General features: G+C 42.1%; 1 protein-coding gene across 2 annotated transcripts; it reads right to left on the bottom strand.

Moving 5' to 3' along the window:
- Nucleotides 1-870: 870 nt before the first annotated feature.
- chst13 (carbohydrate (chondroitin 4) sulfotransferase 13) lies at nt 871-20,929 on the bottom strand. Of its 2 annotated transcripts, none has more exons than XM_086107253.1 (4): nt 20,428-20,929; nt 5,847-5,923; nt 5,395-5,559; nt 871-3,691 (listed from the first exon to the last, which is right to left on the bottom strand). In XM_086107253.1, exons 1-4 carry the CDS (start codon nt 20,519-20,521, stop codon nt 3,011-3,013), a joined length of 1,017 nt encoding a protein of 338 aa, XP_085963379.1. In that variant the 5' UTR covers nt 20,522-20,929; the 3' UTR covers nt 871-3,010. The 2 variants fall into 2 exon arrangements, with proteins under 2 accessions (XP_085963379.1, XP_085963387.1); XM_086107261.1 differs by having other exon boundaries at nt 5,395-5,556.
- Between the last annotated feature and the right edge of the window lie 2,051 nt (nt 20,930-22,980).

Here is a 22,980-nt window from a genome sequence, read left to right as displayed (position 1 = left end):
TATGGTCGTTTTTTTCGTCGAAAAACGCCTTACTATGCGTGGTCGTTTTTTTTCGGCCACTAACGCCTTACTATACATGGTCTTTTTTTTCCGGCTAAAAACACCTTACTACACATGGTCGTTTTTTTCGGCTAAAAACGCCTTTCTATACATGGTCGTTTTTTTTCGTCGAAAAACGGCTTACTATACATGGTAATTTTTTTGGGCTAAAAGCGCCTTACTATACGTGGTGGTTTTTTTCGGCTAAAAACACCTTACTATACTGCGATTGGCTGGCAACTGATTCAGGGTGTCCACCGCCTACTGCCCGGAGACGGCTGGGATAGGCTCCAGCACCCCCCGCGACCCTAGTGAGGATCAAGCGTTTCGGAAAATGGATGGATGGACACCTTACTATACGTGGTCCTTTTTTTTCGGCTCAAAACACCTTATTATACATGGTCGTTTTTTTCAGCTAAGAACGCCTTACTACACATGGTCGTTTTTTTCGTCTAAAAACGCCTTACTACACATGGTCGTTTTTTTCGTCTGAAAAAAACCCGCCTTACTATACATGGTGGTTTTTGGGGCTAAAAACGCCTTCCTATACATGGTTGGGTTTTTTTCAGCTAAAAACGTTCACTTCAAAGAGCCTTTTTGTACCGGCTCGTTCGCGAACGACACATTACTTGTGAAAATGTAGGTGATTGAACAGTCAGAGGTGCTGCCAAAAAGAACCCTTTCTGCAGTGAATTACAATGAAATTAATTTTGATTCCGTTTGCTGCAATACAAACCCGATACTTCATATTTGACCATAAAGTTCATTTAAAACTTAGTACCTCAATTCAAAAACAAAATCTGACGTTCGTTTTGTATTTGTAAGACTGAATATGAAAATAAACAGAATTTAATTTTCAGTGAGGATCAAATACAGTTTCAAAGAAAAAAAAGTCTATCGTTTCAAATTCAGATTGTACAATTCAGATTCAGTTATTCAATATGATTCAGAGTAAAATATACAAATCCATCCATTATCCGAGCCACTGACCTTCAATTCATGTAATACAAATTCAGTATAAACTATTTAAAAGTTATTCACGTTTAGTTTTTGGTGGCAAATATTTCGCCCCACAGCGTCACACCTAGTTTAGTTTTGGTTGTAAAGTGTCCTAGAGTGTCTTGAAAGACGCTTATAAATGAAATGTATTATTATTATTATTATAAGAAATTTCAGGGGTTATTTTTACTGACCATTCATTGTTCATGACATGTACAAATGTTTGTTTTCCTAACACACTGTCCATTCTTGTTTTCTTACAGTTCTTACAGCCGCTGTGAGACCTAACAACCTAACATCTTGGGCCTCAGACTAGGAAATTGATGTCACAAACAAAAGATGGCTACATCTGGCTCCTGATCGGGATGGTGACAGGAAGGAGAGCATGAGAAGAAAAGAGGACATGGAGAGCGCAACAATTTGATGGACAGAAAAATACCGTTCAAGAGTAAGCTGCATTCCAATTTGGACTTTGTGTTCACTGTTAAATAAAGAAAAGTGCATTTTTCCAGTGTATGTGGAGTTATATGTGAGGTTCACAAATTGTGACAATAAACATATTTTTATAACAGTCGTTTTTGACACTTTTTTTTTTTTAATGTGGGTCAAATATGGGTCATGAAAGATGTGGCTTAGTTGAGGTTGAATTCAGGCTGATATCAGGAACCTGTTCTGGCCCAGCGTCGGGCTGGAGTAGGGCCAGATATGGTTTTACAATGCGGCTCAGATCTGGGCCAAATGCGGCCACATCATGGATGCCAGACGTGGGCCACTGCAGGACCGTCTTTCATTGAGGTATGTGGGCCGAGTGTACGTGCCGTGTCTGCCCCAGAGCTGGGCCAGACCAATTTTGCTGACTGGGATGTTAGAAAGCAATACTACGGGGCCATGGACAAAGTAGGGCTGGGCGATTAATTGATTTAATCGATGTCCTTCGTTTTGGGCTAGTATCATTTATTTATTTCCTCCCCAACCCCCCCAAAATATATTTGTTTAAATTCTCACAGAGAGTGGTGCTATATTCAAAGGCTGTCGAAACCAAAGACAGGAAGAACCCCCACTAAGACACACAACATGAGCAAAATGATTTCACAAGGAGCCTGGCTAGAAGTCAATCATGGAGTCCATTGGACTTGAAATCATCAAAGACAAGTGCCCATTTATACATTGCAAAACCTGTCATTTATCCACACACCGATCCACTTTAACGATGGTTAGCGGCTGTTCTGTACTATACCTCATCCAATTGCTTTAAACACTTCACCTGGGGGGCAGCCCGGTGGTACAAGTGGTTAGCAGATTGACCTCACAGTGCAGAGGTTGTGGGTTCAATTCCAGCTCCGGCCTCCCTGTGTGGAGTTTAGATGTTGTCCACGGGCCTGCATGGATTTTCTCCGGGTACTGCAGTTTCCTCCCACATTCCAAAAATATGCATGGCAACACTCTAAATTGTCCCTAGGTGTGAGAAAATGGATGGATAGATGGATGGATGGACTTCACCTGGGGTTTATTCCCATCAAGCATGAAATTAAACTTCCCACGGTTGAATACTATCGGCTAGAAATCAATCTCTCTCATTTGATGCCCCCTCAGAGATCATTTTGTAACATGTAAAATAACCTGATAAACTGATAAGCTGTCCACTGTAGTAACCGCTGTGCCTGAAAGGGTTAAAAGACCATTAGACCATTTTCTTTTTATTGAAGGGGGTGGGGTGGATATCGATTCCTATCACCAGTCAGATTTTTTGGGGGGGACGGGGGGGCGTTATAAGGGGATTTTACTTTTAGGCCGTGTCGCCCAGCCCTAGTACAAGTAAATTGACACCATAAAATTAAATAATTTTCTGCATATGAGGCTCATCATACAGCAACGAAGAGAAAGCTTCTAAGTCCACAGTGATGAAAAAGTGCAAATTGACCATCACGAAAACAGCAGAGACGAGCTCACAAAGATCAAAGCCCCTCTCTCATCAAGTTCTCAGATACTCAGGAGTTGAGTAATTGAAGAGCAAGAAGTCCATACGATAGAGATTGAACAGTCTCTTGTGATAAAAAGGACTAACGTGCTTGAAGAAGCGAGCCGCCATGTCGCCATCCGTCCTGGTGCTTTTCCCGGGTGTTGGGAACTGAACTATGTCCTCCACCCCCGCCAACGAGAGCACAGCGCGGGCGTCCGGCTCCAGCGTCTCGTACTTGCCCACCACGTCGTAGTGGATCAGACACGGATGGCAGAGCGAGTGCACCCTCTCCCAGTGCTCATTGAAAGGCTCCTCTCGTTGTGTCCGAGGGTCTACTAAATACTGGACAAACTCCTGGAAAGACACGTCGTTCCCTTTCTCCAGGGCCTCGGGATCCGGGTCAGTGCGGTGCCGCCGGATGATCTTCGTCCCGTAGCGCTTGTGGAAAGCTGTGTTGTAGCTGCGCGTGAATTTATTGCGGTAAGCCGAAACCAGGCGCTCGAAAGGCTCCCTCACGAAGATGAACTTGAGGTAGCTGCGCAGGCGGCGGTTGATCTCGGCGACCGAGAACTCGGACAGCGTGCGCAGGTTGCCCGCGACGTGGGCCTCGTTGGCGGGGATGGCGAGGGGTTCGCTGTAGCGGCCGTTGCCGGTGAGGACCATGAGGATGCGCTTCCAGTTGGTGCAGGCCACCTGGAAGGGAAGACACGTATTACATGACACAAGCGGACACCAATGAGCGGCATTACGATCTCAGCTGCAAGTTCAAGTCCAGACTACAGCACGGTGTCGTGGACAAAACCCTGCTGTGAACAGCAAAAAATACATACAACAGTCAATTGAGAGAGCCCTCTAAAAATGTTTCATATTATCGATAAAAATACAGTTTCAAATCAAACTTATGACATTATGATTAGAACAACAGTGGTACCTCTACTTACGAAATTAATTGGTTCTGGAAGAAAATTCTCAACTTGAAAATTTTGTAAGTAGAGACGCGTTTTCCATGTAAATGCCCTAATCCGATCCAAGCTGCCCCAAAATTCAGACATACATGTTTTCTCAAGCATAAAAATGCATCAAAATATGGAACAAATACATGTAACAATGAGATTATTGCACAATAAATGAGAGTTGAGCATAATGTAAAAAACAAAGAATATCGTAAAGAATAAAAATGATGGTCATTTAACTTTTAACTGCATCCTCATCGGGGTTTTTTTTTGTTGCCCTCTTTAGTTGCTGTTCTCTCACAAAAGTGGGTTTTGCCTGGCGTTTTAGAAAGAACGGATCCAAGGACGTTTGCTTTTGTCAGCTTTTAACAATCCTTGTTAATGTTGGTTTCATCCAACATCCAACATCAGCATAGTGAGCGATCACCGGAATGCTGAACACTTTTCTGGGTGATTCACATTTATGTCAAACTATCGGAACACCTCATGGCTCGAGGGGTGAATGACGACTCACATACGGTAGAGGTCCTTCTTAGCCAATGGGATGCCAGGACGATGCTCAGTAATAGCCAATGGCAGAGCAGCTCCACGTATGTTGCGTTCAGGAAACTCGGAGCTGCCAGCAGCAAACCATACTGTATTTTTACCTTTTCTATCTGGAAATGTCTTTCATAACAAGAGGCAATATTTACCTGTTGAGGCGTTTCGTAACTTGAAAATTTCATATGAAGAAATGTTCGCAAGTAGAGGTACCACTGAACACTGTATATGGTTTTGACGTTAAAAAAAAAATGAACCATGTACTTCCTTAACATAATTACAGTTTTTTTTGGTTTGCTTTTAAGGGGGGGTTGACCATTCTCAGTCTTGGTCCCTTGGTTCACTGTCGACTAGAGCATGAAGACAAACATGTACTTTCTATTTGACTGTCCTCATTATGGGTGAACTGGTGCCTCTCCCAGCTGTCTTTGGACCAGAGTTGGGGTCCACCCTGGAACGGTTTGCCAGACCAACACATATATACAACCCGTTTACGCTCACACTCACAACTAATGAGGGTCGACAAACACGCGAACTCCACTCAGGAAAGCTGGAGTGGAGTTTTAAACCCAGAATATCTTAATTCTGTGGCAGACTTGCTAACCACAAGGCCAACAGTAAGACAGTGTCCACTGAATTAAAGCAAAAACAGGTGGTGAAATCTTTCATTCTTATTTTGCCAGTTACTGTTTGCTTTTATAATGTACAATATTACAGAACGCTATTTCTCGTATTAAAAACACATGACCATTTTTGGAGGGGAAGGCTGGAATGGCATATCCATTCATTTCATTAAATACGTGATCTGAGTCACGGCGAAGTCATGGAACCAATTCAACTCTTATCTCAAGTGACCATTCTACCAAGGATATGAACAATACTAATTCAGTCATAGGAACCAACCTTGGGTACATAGCAGTAAAGGAGGCTGTGTTTGTCGTCCACAATGAGGTGTTTGAGATCTTCCGGAGAAAGGACCCGCCGCTTCTTTGTATGACTCAGACAAGCCTGCTCCAGCAGCTCCCTGCGACCTTGAAGCGACTTCTGATCAGCCAACAGCTGCAGCTGCTTGTAGGGTTAAAATAATAGAAGCAGGGGTGATTTTTAAAACGCAGCGCCGACTAGTTGCGCGGTGGCGTGACCAGCTAGGCTGTACTACACAAATTTGTACTGAAGTCATGATTTCCAAGCGATCGATTAATTTGCTTTGTAAAAAAACTCTGATTCGCACTTGCAGAATGTGGAACGGGGGACAGTTATTTTGGGTAGGCTTCACAAATTTCGACAGTGGAAACACAACATAATGTACAATGTACCAACCGGAAGGAAATAGTATTTGATATTTGCGTTCTCACTTGGTCTCCACTGTAGAGGGTCTGCAATGGACTTCTCCTGCTTTTCTCTGGTCTGTTGCTGCTCGCAACACTGAGTTCTGCAATCAGACATTTTTAGGTCACATTCGAACATATACTCATGAACGAACTCATTATCAATCCGATATCTATATGTCCATCCATTTTCTGTTGCACTTTCCCTCATTTGAGGTCGTGGCTAACAAGTTCCTGTCTCAGGTGACTTCGGCGAGAGGTGGCGTATACCCTGGACCGGTCGCAGGGCACATCTGCGGTAAACAAACGTCATCGATTGTTTACATATTCGGATTAAGATCAAATTTCTGATTTCAGTACATGGCAACTGGAACATCCCGCTTGAAACGGCGACACAAACGACAAGGTTGCGATGCAAATGGCCGTCATTTCTGCTTCTTACTTTCCAACGTCAACAAAGACTTCTAGCCTATTCACGTCAATCACCACACGAATAAAGAAGTCGGTTTCCTCCTTCCTCCAAACGTGTGGTTCTGTGTTAGGTCTAAATTTTGCCATGTTTGTGTAAAAAAAAATGTTCATGTGAAAAATATGCAGAGGTCTGCCACAGGTTTTGTAGCGATTCAAAATTTGAATCGTAGCTCCACAATGTGGCAAATTACAGCCAATTAGAATGATTGGAAGCTTTTACACAGATAAAAAATGGCAGAGCTTGTGACAAAAACATCCGTGAAGCAGGAAGGTTCCGTGTACCGCGCCGTTTACATTCAAATGTCATGTAGCGAGCGCCTCCTTTCAAGATACTGTATGCCCATTTTTTTTCAGCTTTAGTCCCGCCCATGTCTTCTTTCTGTGGCAATCTGCGCACGAACGTTTGTTACTGACGGACAGTACGTCATCAACATGCACGACTACCATGGAGCAATGGACCAACCATGGCCAGAGAGTGACCAGTGACTACAACATAGCTCCGCCCCCTGGGGTTGGCCCCTCTGCTTTGCATTAATTCAAGCTTTTCTCAGAACCTATTCAATGCTTAACTCCAAACTACATTGCCTAACTATGAGTGTGTCTTTTCTTTTCCATTGCAGAGGAAAGAAAAATTCCCAGCGACGCCTTCTTCTTTTCACTGTCACTTTTCCCCACTCCCATCGCCCCATCGTGATTTAGAGGTCTGAAGCTAATGAAGCTGAGCAAGAGAAGTGATTCGTTTTGCACATGTGGCTAAAACAATATATAACATAGATCTGCTTCACAACTTCGCACAAAGCTGAAGAGGAGGAGGAGGACGGCAGTGGAGAATGGACTCCAGCTTTAAAAAGATGAGGGAGACGCTTGAAAGAAAGTCTTACAGGTATGAGCGATGAGAAAAGTTTCAATTACCGTATTTTCCGCACTATAAGGCGCTTAGGAGCGTAAGGTGCACCTTCAATGAACCTATTTTAAAACTGCTGTCATATATAGGACACGCCACATAAGGTGCATAGAATAGAAGCTACAATAGTGGCTGCTGTTGTGCTATACATCCACTAGATGGTGCTACGCTAAAGGGATTACAATACAATACACAATCCAGCTTTATTTATTTCGTGCTTTCACAACAGCAGCTGTAACAAAGTCATTTAGAGAACATTTAAAAATCTGAATATTGACCCATATATGAGGCGCATCGGATTATAAGGCGCACTGACGGCTTATGAGAAAATTTAGGTTTTTAGGTGCGCCTTATGGTGCAGAAAATACGGTATCTTATGAAGATATTGACATTTGTTCAATCTTGGGCATCCAACTAACTTAACAATTAGGGGTGGGTACCTTAAACATGTGAACCAGATTGGTTTCGATTCCCAGTACCTGGAAGTGGATACCGGTACTTGATGATACCAATTTTTCAACATATAAAATGTCACGAATAACAAAACATCATGAATGTAAAACAAATGAGCCAGAAAATGAACGGTATCATATTTTCCGATTAATACATCAGAAATAATACAAACAAAAACTTCATATTGCAAAATACACCGGAATTGTCATCCAGCAGCCTGTCCCCATTTACTTCAGCGTACAATATTCCCACGATTCAATCCAAAAGCGGAATTAGTAGTAGAAATATCCCCCCCAGCGGCCTGGAGCAGGAACAGATAATGCCTGTATTAAGTGCTTGAGTTAAAAAAAAAAATGCATATTTTAAAAGTTTGACAACAGTCAAAATGAATGATGTAGAGCCTTGTTCATAGTGCAGCCAACTACTGTAATGAAAAGTAAACACACATGACAGTGGCTCCAAGAGCAGGGAATCAACTTGTTAAGCCAACACAAGGTCTTGATCTCTCTATCTTAACAAGTGACGTCTTGTCTCATCTCCAAGGGTGGCCATCACTTTTGAGACAGTTGATAAAAAAAAAAAAAACAACAACAACTATTTCATAGCAGTCATACCCCAGTGGTTTAACGTGACCGTGTCTAACTGGGCAGAAGTTGAGTGAGTTTTTTTTCGCTATACCTGTTTAAAAATAAACCGAATTGATTGTGTTTTTAACTACTTTGACCAAAATATGTTTGAAGTGGAAAAAGAAGTGCCTAAAAGTGGATGTTAGATCATGCAGTGTTATCGTTGCATACATTCGGGATATTTGTCTGTTAGTTTACATTCAACAGTCACCGCTCTTGGGGATTGTTTGAAAATGTTCCGAATTACGTTGCCCTAAAATGAAACGATAGGCTCATTTAAAAGAAGCGAGTATGACACCTTTTAAAAAGAGTTTTATCAGCAGTTCCAAGCCTTTCCCGCCACCATGTGACAGAACTCAGGATATGACTACACAAGGAAGTGATACAGTAAATCACACGAAAACACTAAAATACTTTTTTTTTTTTTTAAATTGCAACACTTTCTCAAAGGTTAAGTGGAATGCACTACGACGAGTGAAGGGCAGGTCCAAGTGTGACATGTACACCGCTTCTTGAAAAATGACTCTCCTGTGATTGTTGAATTTCACAATAATTATTTGTGGGTCATTGCATCAAACCTACCAAGAATTCGTAGTAATTCATGCTTTTTTTTTTCGCTGTCTTGCTTCATCTGTATGGCTTTCTTAACTCACTGCTCATCAAGTCCTCAGGGTGCATTTAATAGTTGGAGAGCAAGTTACTTCAGCAGCAGACGATGGGAAGCAGGAAAGCGAAACCGGCCTATCAAACGAGAGTGAAAAAGAGCCCGTGTCTGCCAGATGTCTTTTTTTCGAACCTGGCACTGCACACCAACTCATTTGCAATGCACTTCCTTCGGCGATAATTACATTAGAAATGCCTTCTTGCACCTTGGCTCTCCTTTGTTGTGAACACAGTCGCAAACAGTCCATAGTTAAAATGATTAACTCAGTGGTATGGGATGACTTAATCCTCCATCACCGTGCCAATAATTACCTGAGCCTGCACCCTGATAATGAGAATGTGAAATATTGATAGAGGGAGTTTCATGCTTTTGTGTGTTCAAGAAAGGCTTTGTCAGTCATCTGCAAGGGATACTGGTGGTCAGAAAGTGGGGAAGACAATCGTTGTGTTAAAAAAAATGTGTTTAGAAAGGATGAATAGAACAGCGGGGCAGGTTGGAAAATGCTTTTGTCAAAAATTGAAGCTAGAGCCTCCGACAATGCACATCTAACAATTTGGTGGCAGAAAGCAATCGAAACTACACGCCTGCTGCAACGAACCAGTTGGCCATAGAGCCGCCTTATTCTCAACACAATATTTTTTAATGTCCCAATGGCCAGAAACAATTAATTTCATAAATAGAGGTACCACTATACTTCAAAAACATTCGGTCCAGACTTGTAGATCTCCACCACTTGCACTGTTTGTGAATATCAGCTTCTTTTGCAGTGTTTCACACTGAAGGGACATAGAGTAATACTCCTCTACAACGAAATCATGTTTGCGGCAAGATATTTTTCACAACAGGGGGGTTTTCACTGTAGCAAATTTGATATCAGATGTAAACACACACACAAATGTATGTGTACACGCACACACAAACGTGTACTCTTTATTTTTATTCCAACAGTGCATAAGTACGAGTATACACTTATTTGACACTTCATATAGTCAGTGTAGAAAGAAAAAAAAGGGAAAGAAATTGCGAAATTTACAATCAGCATTCACTTTCACTTACATCAATTTCTTGGATAATGTCTTTTATTTTGCTTCCTCCGTCTTTCATTTTGATCACTTTTACCCTCTCTTCCAGCATCAGAGCTCTTCTTGTCTTAGCTGCTTGACATCCAAAGGTCCGTTTTGTAGCCATTTTAGCAATGCAACGTTCTTGCTGGTCTGAAACTAACAATAACAAATACTTCCTGGACTAGTGCGCATATGTAAACCAGTGTGGTGGTTGCTGTTGCCGTTTCTGAAAGAAGCAATAGAGGTCGCTGTTGGATTAGACTTCGTTGTAGTGAATCTCGCCGCGAGGCAAGAGCAGAGAAAAAGATTTCGTATAACACAACAGGGGGTTTTTTCGTTGTAGGGGGGGCAGGAGAGTGGGAATGGTGTTAATGCATCAATATTTTTTCACACTAGGGGGCATTTTCGCCCATGTAGGTTTCGTTGTAGAGGAGTTTCCCTGTATTCTCATGACGATGATCAAGATGTTGATTAGAAGCGGTTTGGATAAAAGGATGGATGATGTGATCCTTGATCTAATGTAAACCGTGGGCATGTAGACCCCTTTTGGGACGTTTGTGATGAAGTGCTACAGAAATAAAGGTGATTTGGCATGTAATTTCTGCATAAACTGGAGTGAGTCTGAATCTCAGTTCATCGAACTTTGTCCTCCTGCTTCAATTAAATTGTTCCACTGTTTGCGCACGACATTCCAGCTGCAGCATGCCATTCCTGTGTCTGTCTGATTTCCCCCCACCGCTGCCCTGTTCAGCTTGATGCCGTCTGGGAGGCCAGTTAAGCGGTAAGCCTAATAAATTGTCACATTTTGCATTCAAATTAAATTTGGGGTTTTTTTGTTTTGTTTTGTTTTGTTGAAGCAATATCGTGTTCATTTTGGTCACTATAATCATGATTTGAAATTTCCACGCCATTTAATCTCTTGTGTGAACTCCGATGCACATAAAAAGGTAAAAGGTTTTACAGAGAGACATTTAAAAATCTGCCGTATTTTGAACCGTGTAAACTGTCTTTATCTGCGTCATATGATCTTTCACACCAGAAAACCACAACTTCCTCTCAGACCCAGGAAATGAAGCAATGCAGACGGTTGAAGTAGAGCCACAACACAAACAGGCCAATGTTCAGGGTCAGAGTTCGGGCTTTAGTGGTGTGCAGTGGTGTTGATACTTCATTCCCAAACAAACACATGTCCATTAAGCCAAAGTGACATTACAAACAGGGGCAGCACGAGCTGAAAACAATTGGTGGGAGAAGGATGTTTGCTAACGTGTGGGCCGGTTCTTTCTTTAATCTTCCCTCATTATAAAATCTCGGTCCTACTTGGAGAGCAAATTAGCTTCCCTGTTTAAAAAATCTTTTCCTCTCAGTGATCATGATAAAGGGATGAGAACATGAAGTGACATTGACTTGATAAACATTTACTTTGAGAAGTAAAACACTTGCAACCACTCAATCCTCTAGTTTAGCGGTCCTCAACCTTTTTTGCCCCACGGACCGGTTTAATGTCAGACAATATTTTCAGGGACCGTCCTTACAACAAAATAATATGATACGACCTGCATGAAAACTGCGGTATTTTCTAAATATAATAATTAACACAAATTATGACACGGGGAATGTGTCCGAATCTGTCCGCAACACTCTCTGGTCGCTGAGGTAACGTTTAAACATGCCTTCAAAATAAGATACAGCGCAAATACAAAATGCATGAAAAATACGACTCATCATCGCCGCACATTATGTAGAGTGGGCTTGATGCGTGGGAATCTCCCGTTGAGATAAATCCATTTTTTAAGTAGGACTCCTGACACTGTCGATTAAATGTAGCCTTCTTTTTCTTGAAAGTCGTAGGCTCCTCTTCTGTCACCTGGGCCTTTTCCCCTTCCCAAAGACGTTTGTTTTTTACTTATTTTGCTAGCTCCTGGGTTTCATTTTAGCGGTAACCTGTCATGTGACCGATAAGCGCACCTTGACCCGCGTCAAGAGTGACATACTGTAGATGGATGTAACAGAGAATCCGGTAATTTTTCAAAATAAAACATCTTTCAGGTTCCAAAATGTACAAAACTGAAGTTATGTAGGTTATTCATTCTTTCTGTGCGGCCCGATACCAAATGACCCACGGACCGGTACCGGTCCGCGGCCAGAGGGTTGGGGACCGCTGCTCTAGTTAGCAAGGCAATGTATGGCAGGAAAGTCATTTTGCTCGGGGTACGTTATATGGCCACCTGGATCTTCCACAGCTTGAAAGTAAAAGCAGTAGAACGTATGGAGCCCGTACTGCCGGACTTGAAAGGGAAACTTCAGTAAAACAGCAAAACAAGAAACCTCCTTTATATGAGCACAGCCACGTGAGCATGCCAAAGAGCTACATACGGTTGCAATTACACTGACGAGATGGTGTGAGCGTACACAAGGTGAAATCCTTTGTAAGGCTGAGCAGACGCTTCCTTTTAAAGTTCCTTTTAATGATAGGGCACACTCACACTCGGGTGGTTGTCCAGTGCCATGCTTAAGCGTGGCTAAATGTTCCCTGTCGTCTGCTGGCTTGCGCTCACGCTGTGCTTGAGTCATGTTTACCACATTCACACACGCTATCACTTTGTGATAGGACACTTTGAGTGCGTCGCTTATTTCTTCTATTCATTATGATTTTTTTTTTCATGATGTACTGTGAAGGTTTTAATTATAATCTGCCAGTGGAACGTTTGCATCCGATGTCCGAAATGTCTGCATACTGAGCACATGTCCCAACTGTGTTGAGGCCATGGAAATTCAGCATGCATGAGCAAGGCTCGCAGAACTCACACTCGTCAAACAAACCACACTTTTTGGTGAAGTGTAATGAAGCATGGAATGACTTTCCCAGTGTCCGTTTGCCCTTGAAGTGGTAGCTCACTGAGCGGTGAATGCTAAAGAAGGTAGCAAATGTTGGATTCGTCAACTCCTCGGACGAACTGTCGGCGAAAATCAAGGGGTTGCCTCTATCACAGCATCATTTGCTACAGCTCAGTTATATTCACAATAAACACTCAGCTAATATTGCCATACGCCCTCCTTCATTTTCCAACCCACTTTCATCTACAAAAAGGGCACCACACCATTCCCACTTCCCTTGCAGTTTCAGTCGGTCAGACAAAGCTTCATTTGCACCCGCAGTTTGCTCCGTCTTGATATCCTATTCACAAAGGATATTGCGCAAATGACATATTATCGCACATACACCCACAAAGTTTGACAGCTGACTGGAGTTTGCACCTGTTCATATGCTGCTTTGCAGCAAAAACACCATGACGGTGGGAGAACAATGGCAGTTAGGAAGAGACTCGTTCACAAATCACACGTCAAATCACACGTTTAAAACAGCCTGCTCAATCAACTGTCATTTTGCTCCTCCAAGTTTCCACCAGCTTTTTCTTGTGTCACTCGAACTGTGTGTGGCTATTATCAGTGAAACTCATTTGCATAGAGGTGGGCAATTTCCCCATCAAATATATGCATATGACCTCATTTCAATGCGTGCAAATACCATTGACGCACGAGACGCATTCTGTTTGGTTTCTCGGGGAATGACACATTTAACCTTCCGCCGTCCTTCGTGCATCTAACGCTATCTGTTTATGCTATTTTTAACGGTTCACACCACGCAAAGGCCACGCAATCATTTCGGGAATTTGGCCTTCAGTTGTTCTGCCAAAGTTTAGCATACACATTGACGCACATACACTCACACTCACCGCTGTAGATGACACACATGCCGCTCCAGTCAGGGAGTCCAAACATGAGCATAGTTTATGCACACACTTATATTGTTTTCTCTTAGTTGTGCTCAATTACATGACACTGGTTGAAAAAGGTTGAGTGCAGGTCTTGTACAAACGTACAGATTTTTTGGTTTGAGTCAAGTTTCAAATACTCGAGTGTGTGTGTGTGTGTGTCTGTATGCCTTCAGTAAGTGTGAGTTAAAATTAGCCACGGTGAACTGACTGACTCAGTAGACCTGAATGTCTTCGGTTTAAAGCTACGAGGAGGAATCCATCACTGTCAAAAGAACCAACTTGAGAGGACTTTGCCTCGGGGAGCAAATTGTGGCGCATCAGTGAGAAATTTGTCTGGTCCGGACATTTTGTAAATTGCATGCAATTATGTTGACTTGGTGATTCTGATGGAGTTGTTAGCAAATTAGCACACGGGAATGGACTTGACTCTTGTAAACATTCACAACGTGGATTTGTTTTCCAAAAGTACACACATAGCAAATTTCAAAGCTTAGCACAATGTTGATACTTGGCATAACAAACTCAACCGACACACTGCACACCCGTGCGACAAGTGAGTTGCTGACTCCTTTTGGTCAAATAAAAACTTTAAGTGGTAAACTTTTTCTTGGGCACATGCGTGTCACATCACGGATACGGTCCATTCACATTAGAAGTCACTTTTTAGACTTCTAATTTAGAAGTCACTTTTTTTTTTTGTAATGTGAATGAGTACATAAAAAGATCGGCTTTAACAAACAAAATCCGAATTGGGCATCGGGCCCTGCAGTATCTAAAATACAGTATAAATGGTGCACATACAGTATATGGTGTTTTACCACATGACGGGAACATATTTATAGTTCACATGTAGTTGTTGATAAAATAATGATACATGTGTGGGTACAAATGTATGTGCATTCACATATGTGAGAAAGGCGAGACCGGTCCTAATCGGTCTCGCCTTTCAAAATCCTACTTCCTCTTTCTGCATATCTTCCTTGACTCCCACGACCTTCCTGTGGATTAAAAAAGTCCTTGTACAATGTGTCATGTGGGATGGGGAGCCCCATTCACATCAGCGGGAGTTCACACAACGTCGGGTGAGTTGTCAACTGTATTTTTTTTTTTTTAGCCCTCCCCTCTCAGTTCCAAGTCAGGTTTGGAAGTATTGTACCCTGGGTGGTGGGCTTTCACACTAAATCTACGTACCGGTAATTTGTCAAGCAAAATGCATGGACAGATCGGTGAAGAACAACACACGCTGATGTAGAAAACACACGCATACACGCAAACACAAGAAATCCTTCTGTTACAGCATTCAATTATTTATCGTTAAAGCACAGCACAAAGTGAGTTCAGTTACTTTTGTAGAATGCATTGTCAACTTTGTTCATGTTGATGCCTGTCAGTAAATTTCTAATGAAAAAAAACTGCACTTGCCGCATCCATTTGGATTAATATTTAGCATTTTCTTAACAACAAAAAAACAATCTTTGTTTTCACTTAACCCATAGTAATTTCATGATTATATTGTTTTCGAGATATCTGGCAAAAATATGAAGATCCGAAATTATGTCCATATCACAAAGACCTTCTTAAAATAGAGAAAAGAGATGAGCCCCTAAACTCAGGACTATACTTACTTCCGTAACCACATGATGCATTCTGCTCAGATTGGGCGGTCGCATTTGTTTTTCTAACATGAACAAATACATAAAAAGAAAAAATATAATTATTGCACATCAGGAAATGCTGTGTAAACGTAGCTTTTGAGTGTGGATCTAAAGTCTTTTTTTTTTTTGATTGACAGTCAAACGAAATTCTCTCTTTGAGCAAATCAGCCACCACCCAAGACACGTTGGTCGACTGACATTTGTAGATAAAAGAACCATAAAAGCAATTACTATGACAAGACTGATGAGTTTATATTGGCACACGAAATAGAGCTTGTATTTCTTTCCTGAGGGCCACCCTAAGGGTGTTGGCTCAGGAAGTCAGACAATGGATGTAAAACAATAATATGCAACAAGCTTCCTGTACAGCCATGCCTGATTAGAAGGTAGAGTATGGATCTGCCGGATAATTGGATTTCCTAAAATAAATCATTAGGTGTCACGGTAAAGGCTAAGGCAAACGTAAATAATGTGCCTCAATGTTATGATCCAAGACAGCCCGCAATACTTTGGACAGATCACCATAAAAGAGCTGTCTTTAAATATAAGTGGATATGAGCCATGAAACTGCACGTGTCCAAACATGCACCTTGACTTCCCATCAATCCATTTTGTCTGCTGCTTATCCATGGGCAATGAAGTGCGGCGAATGTCTGTGTAACAACAATTTGGTAGTATAAACTGAGCCCGAAAGAGTAAAAAAAATATATATATATGATTTTTGATTCCAATTTCAAAGTAGAAGTTGGGAAAAACACACTATGACTGTTTCGAATCTTCATCGGTAACATTCACGTGTCAAACGCACATACTTCTAATTTCATAAAGTAGACAAGTTCTTTCCTTAAGCACCAGCCAGATGATGAAAATATATGGATATAATTATAAAAAAAAGTCATCTTGTGCGTTGACATTCATCATGAACTTGACTGGGCCTCAAGTGGCTGCTGGCGAACCTGTACAACAGACAAGCCCCGACAGGACAAGCAGCACGTGTGGTGTTGAACGCCTCCCTCGTGGCCTACATGCGCTACGGGCTATTCAGGTGTGTTGTGTCATGTGCCATCAAGGCTGCTCAAATTCAGAATTAACTTTTTCGGACATTGGTTGACATGCTGACTGTGATTACGTCTCTCTCTCGCTCTCCCTCGATGCATATACCGTGTGTGTGTGTGTGTGTGTGTGTAAGTCACTGATGGTGTAGTGGTTCACAGGGCTTACTTGTGAGCAGTCCGCGTGGGATTGGTTCCCACTCAGTGACGGATGTGGGTGTGAATGGTTGTTCGTTTCCATCTGTGCGCTGCGACTGACTGGCAACCAGTTCAGCTAAAGTTAGTTGGGATAGGCTCCCCAGCACTTTGGTCTTCATGAAAATAGTCTGAGCTGGCACTTGGAAGAATCGCTTCAAATCAAACCGGTACTCATTTTACCCTTTACATCCCTAGTCTATATGATGTATGATAGCGTGATGGTGCTACTGTTACAAATACACCCTGTAGCAGGGGTGGGCAAACTACGGCCCGCGGGCCGCGTCCGGCCCGTTGGTCTTTTTAAACCGGCCCGCCGAAGTTTGGTGCACAATAAAGGTTTGATTGCATTTATTTCGTTTGGACTTGTAATGACAGGTATTTCAACACCAGGTGGCGTAGTTACTTCAAGTTGCAGAGCACAGGGAGGGAAGGGAAGACGAAGAAAGACGGGGAGAGTAATGACCATGGAAGGGAAAGTGATATGTATCTGATTAAACGAAGCGGGTAACAAAGTACGAAACATTCAGGAGACGCATGGAGTCGGAAAGACTCAAATCTACGAGACTTTGAAAAACAAGGAAGCGATTCTTACTCAGTCCGATTCTGGCAATTTCCATGCTCAGAGTGAATTGCTTGTTGCTCGAGTAAATGAACATTTCCTAGAATGGTTTGATTATTATTATGTTAAAAACTTTCCGCAAACTGGACCGCTAATAAGAGTCGGAGAGCAATCAAATGTGTAGAGCGTGAACAACAGGGGGCTCAGTACACATCCTTGAGGAGAACCGGTGCTGAGTGTGATGGTGGAGGAGAATGTTACATTATTACTGGCATGCAAAGACATTGTGCTATCTTCTTTATTTTCTATTTCTATTTGTAACTTTTGGCCCGGCCCTCCACAATATTTTCTACTTCTCATTTGGCCCCCCCGGGAAAATAATTGCCCACCCCTGCCCTGTAGAGATTAATTTTGAATCAGAGATTTGTTTCCTAATACATTATACATAGTTGAAGATCCATTCATCCATTTTCTGATCCGCTTTATCCTCACAAGCGTCGCGGAGGATGCTGGGACCTATCCCAGCTGTCTTCGGCGGGGGGACCCCCTGAATGGGTTGCCAGCCAATCGCAGGGCACACAGAGACAAACAACCATCCACACTCACACCTAGGGACAATTTTGAGTGTTCAATCTGCCTAACATGCATGTTTTTGGAATGTGGGAGGAAACTGGAGTATCTAGAGAAAACCCATGCAGGCCCTGAGAACATACAAACTCCGCCGGAGCTGGGATCGAACTGACGACCTCTGCAATGTGAGGTCGACGTGCTAACCACTGGACCACCAGGCCGCCCATTGTTGAAGATATTTGGTGAAAATGTGTTAATACTGAGAACGGCTGTACATAGTACTCACTTGTGGAGATACAAGTGTTTAACTGTTTTTTTTCCTTTTCAGTATTAGGGACCAGCAACGCACTTGGCCCTGTGGCATGAGTTGCCCCTTCCCAACTCTAAAACAATTTGAGCGCCATTGTTCACCTCATCCCACGCGGTTGAGAGTCACTTAGTTCGACTTATCTGGCCCATTTATACCACTCCAGTGTGACCTTTACCAGGTAGCTATGCCTAAACTCCGAAGATGCATCTTCTTCAGCTACCTCTATTTCGAGGAAAGCTTGGTGTCACTATTTGAATTCCCCAGCGTGATATATTTTGTGTTATTTACGCTACTGTAATATGTTGGAACGCAATCCATTCTGGGTGCATGAATAAGCAAAAGGTATGTGCTTAAATGTCTGTCATGGAGTGTGATCCACAGGCTGAGTAACGTGTGCCGCCATGTTAAATAAACTGGTGACTTTCCCTTTAGTGTTTTTTTTTTTCTGTGGATCCACCCACTGATACATGAGCTAGCCCATTGCCAATATCTTTTGTTATAGCACAGAAAGACCCGGTGGGATATAGTCCAGTCAACAGTGGGTGGATGGATGGATGGATGGATGGATGGATGGATAGAGTATTTACTCTCATGTAATCTAAGCAAGAATAAAACAATGTATATGTTCCTTGGGTCCGTGGCTCAAACATGTAAGGTTGTGAGGGATGTGTAGTCATACCAAAGATACTGGACATAGTGATAGGTGATTGACAGGTTGACAGTTGACAGCACGGTGTGGTTTCAGTGCATTCGAAGGACATCCCCACAGCGCTTGAGAGTGGAGATAAACACTTGATTTGTCACCATTTTTGACGTCTCATTTTATGGACTTGGAGATTGTTTAAAACATTGACAGGGCTGTTACAACACTGTTCTCTGCGGTGTGTCAAATTTACAAGACAATGATTTTGACTTTACAACAACTTTATATGGAAATAATGAAGTTGCCCATTGTAAACAGATGATACTGGTGACTTGCCAACATCTTCTGTTTATCTGTGGGCGGTTAGCATTGCACACTGAGCCTTTTAGAGTGTCCTGATTGTAATTCAAGTTTTCAAAACAGGCATTTTTAAAATCAATTTCACTCACGACGTCATACGGTAAACCTTTATGTTTACATTTTGCTGCAGTCACAGACCAATTGAAAGAATGATGTCACATGGTTTTCTTATGATGCATTTAAATTCTGATGAACTGAACTTGAAAGAGGAAACAGACCAAGTATACAAACTTTCAATGAATTATAACCAGAGAAAACAGACTCTCGTTACAGAATGTGAAAGCATCCGGGAATTCACATTGCTACAACTCTATTGGACCAATACCCAGTATCTCGATTTTGCCTTTTCCCCGTTTCTCCGCTTGTCTCATCTTTTGTACTATACAAATGTGGGGTGAAGCTGTACAGGCTCACATGCTCACTTGCTTAGCACCAACCAATCAAGGCCGACTTCCTGAAGCTTTCTAGTGCGTTTTGGGCTCTGATTCCTCTCCCAGAGAAGTCTGCTGTCCCACCGGGTAACAATATCTGCCTTCTAAAGTCCATGATGGGCTAAGACCAGCAAACAAAAGGAGAGGGGGTGAAGCAGAGGAATGCCGGGGGTCTCAAAACTTTTCACTTTCCACAGTGCCCTTATTCACACTTGACGTACATTCATTTCATTGGACATTCACTTCATTTCGTCTGCCCTCTGCAGATTTGCCACATGACATTGAAAGTAAACCCCACACACTCTTACACCACTGTATAAGATCTTGCTTTTGTATTTTTTTTGCCCATACTGTTAATCCACAAATCTTCCTGTTACAAAATTAGGGTACAGTATATGCAAAATGAAGGTAATCCAAACTACGATTGCATTGCCTTGGTGGAAGTCTCCTATCTGACACAGTTCAAGTCCAATATTTTTAATTATTATCTGTTGTAAAATTACAACACAGTGATCCATTCATGATTTTTTTTTTCCACTGGCTGATATGCAAATTCGTACGGTTATTATTACCGCACTGTAAGACTTACCGGTAACTGTAAATGCTAGAATGAAGAATTCCAGCCAATCATTTCATAATTCGGGCAAACAGCTCCGCTTTTACTAAAAATGCAACATCTCAAAATAACTTTAGTACTTCGACGTCTACTGCAAACTGTCGGATGTTAACGTAGATGATTGAGCTCAAAAGGCGTCTTTCTTTCTTGCTTTACTTTAATGGAATTCGATCGAAAAAGAACGCTTCTCTGTAGTTGTATTGAGTGTGAAATAAAGAAAGTTCTAAAATTGCCTGAGGCCAGAGTCACTTACCGGGTTTGCCGATATTCTGGAAGTAAAGTACCAGGACCACGAGAGATCCCAGGCACGTCGCCAGAAACAGGCGTCCTCCTCGGGGCATCCTCATTCTGCCGCCCGGCCGGCTCAGCTGCTGGCGGCTTCCTCGTCGCGACCCCTCGCCGCTGTCCTCTTGCCTCGACCCGGCTCATAAAAAGAAGGCGCAACTGGCCGAGGAACCGGCAGCCTTTCGGGGGATGAAATGGTGCATAGAACGGCAGTGAGCGGCCATCCGAGACAAGTGTGGGCTGCGCTTTTTAACTGTTAAGTCTCCAAGTGTGGGACATGAGTGACTCACTCACTGACGCCGTGTCTATGCGAAAGACGTCAAGCTAAATCGCTTTTTCAGAATATATCGGTAATTAGTATTACGAAACCGAATGGTTAAAAAGCACGACTCTTGTTCGCGAATACGGTTTCAAACGCCGAATTGGACGTTGGAGTCCAGTTTGTTCAAGTTTTAAGAACTACTTCTTCGTCAAAGATGGAGGGGCTGTGGTAGGTGACGTCACAGCAAATCTTGCGCGTACCCCCCTCTTGGAAACTTTCATTTTAAATTGTAGCTCTCTGGTCTCATTACATCCAATATAATTCATCTACTGCCTTGTTTCAACAACCCTTGTTTCAAATCCTCCGTGTCCAGTGTGTCTTTATTGCATATATTTATAATATTGTAATTTCGTTCAGAATCTGTGGAATAATTTCGAAAGGGACCTGAAAACGAGTAAATCGCTTGCTGAGTTCAAAAACAAAATTTAAAAAATAGTACAAACAACCTACATCAATCAGAGTTAAAATGATAAATTCTTAACATTAAATATAATGATAAATCAGAACTAAATTGATAAATAGAGAAAGGTATTGAAATGTCCATTATGAATACAAAAGAAAATTGACACAAGAGTGCCAGGGTGTGGATGTATATAATCCCGATACAAATCAGAAGTTGTAAAAATATAAAGTATTGTACTGGGTAAAGTATGAGCCTTAATGGAGACTTCTTTCTTCTTACTTTCTTTCTTTTCTGATTGATATAAATATGATTTATTAGATATAAACACATAACGGGGTAGAACTAGATACGTTTTTTACTTCTTCCTACTCCTTTGAACATAATAACTGTGTTGAATGAAGACTGATCTCTTTCTTTTTTACTATTTTATTTACCTTATTTTCTGTCAAATTATTACTGTATATGTTTTATGTTCAATAAACAAACCAAACCAAACCAAAGCCAGAATAATCATGGCAGGGAGAAAAAAAAACTCTTAGGCTGAACCCAATGCGTTTTTTCGAACGTTACTTCATTTGACTTTGGGGTGGGGAAACTCCCGTCAAATATTGTCACACTCTGACCATGATAAAACTCGGTGAACTTTGCAGCCAATTTCCTAACTAGTTTAACATTAGTTGAAGAAATATTGACGAACTATCAAAAGAAAAAAAGAAAACACTTTTGTGACCAGGTTAAATCTCAGGCAGCGTGTAGTGAAACTGTGCGACATCGGCTGGATGCAGATCCGTCCATCCATCCATTATCTGAAGCACTCAACTCAACTCAACTGTCAGTACTTTCAAACAGCCATCGCTGCATACAAAGTGCTGTACATGGAGCAATTAACATATACAACAAACAGTAAAGTAAATCAGTAACAAAGATGGTAGAAAGCACCAAACAGCAAAACCAAGCGCTGTCTTCGAGCAGTCGGTGGAGTACACCCTGAACTCTTTGCCAGCCAATCTCAGGGCATACATTGACAAACAACCACTCACAATCACACTGAGGGACAAGTCGAAGTGTTCCATTAACCTACCATGCATGTTCTTAGAATGCGGAAGGAAATTGGAGTAAAACCCACGCACGCACGGGGAGAACATGAAAACTCTACACAGGAAGGCCGGAGCCCGGAATCGAAAACCACAGACCTCTTTACTGTGAGGTGGACGAGCTAAGTCATCTACCATGTCACCTGGACGCAGATACAATGTTGGTCATTTTGCAGACATGCAAATGCTGGCAGGTCTGTGAGAGGGAGGGATGCACCTCGACGGAAAGCGTAACAGCTGCCTTCAATCATGTCCAATAATCATAATGGTAGTATTAGTAATAATGTGTTAAATAAATTCACTTCAACAATGATTCAGAGGATTTGATGACAGCTGCTCACTTATATATGAATGAAGTAAGTCTGCCATCCACCACAGATGTCCGCGTAGCTTACAATCTGTCTTGCCTATTCATTAGACCAGCTGTGACATTATTTTGACATGGTCTGAGTGGGTGTAATTTCATACTTTCTAACACCAAATAATCTCTCCGTCGGGCAGATCTACAAGGACACACCCTTACTTCACCGAAATGTCCAGCTTGATCCAGACAGTCCTCGAAATTGGCAAACACACGCGGCAAGCATTGCGCTTATACGAAAATCACTATAAGGCAGAATTTACATTCCACTGCAGATGTGCCTGTCTTTGAAAATAGGGGCCTCGGGGTCTCTTTATTCTCCCACAAATGCATGGGTGAAA

Source organism: Hippocampus guttulatus, chromosome 1 (genome assembly GCF_054856545.1).
Source record: "Hippocampus guttulatus isolate MCC_2025c chromosome 1, RoL_Hgut_1.0, whole genome shotgun sequence".
Lineage (NCBI taxonomy): Eukaryota > Metazoa > Chordata > Actinopteri > Syngnathiformes > Syngnathidae > Hippocampus > Hippocampus guttulatus.
This window is presented reverse-complemented; position numbering and strand designations above follow the sequence as displayed.

Excerpts from the sequence above, each read along its gene's own strand:
- chst13 (XM_086107253.1), bottom strand. The coding sequence starts at position 20,521 with ATGAGGATGCCCCGAGGAGGACGCCTGTTTCTGGCGACGTGCCTGGGA. Across the intron at positions 5,924-20,427 it reads CCAGAATATCGGCAAACCCG|AACTCAGTGTTGCGAGCAGC; the intron begins GTAAGTGACTCT and ends GTCTGATTGCAG. Across the intron at positions 5,560-5,846 it reads CCCTCTACAGTGGAGACCAA|CAGCTGCAGCTGTTGGCTGA; the intron begins GTGAGAACGCAA and ends TAACCCTACAAG.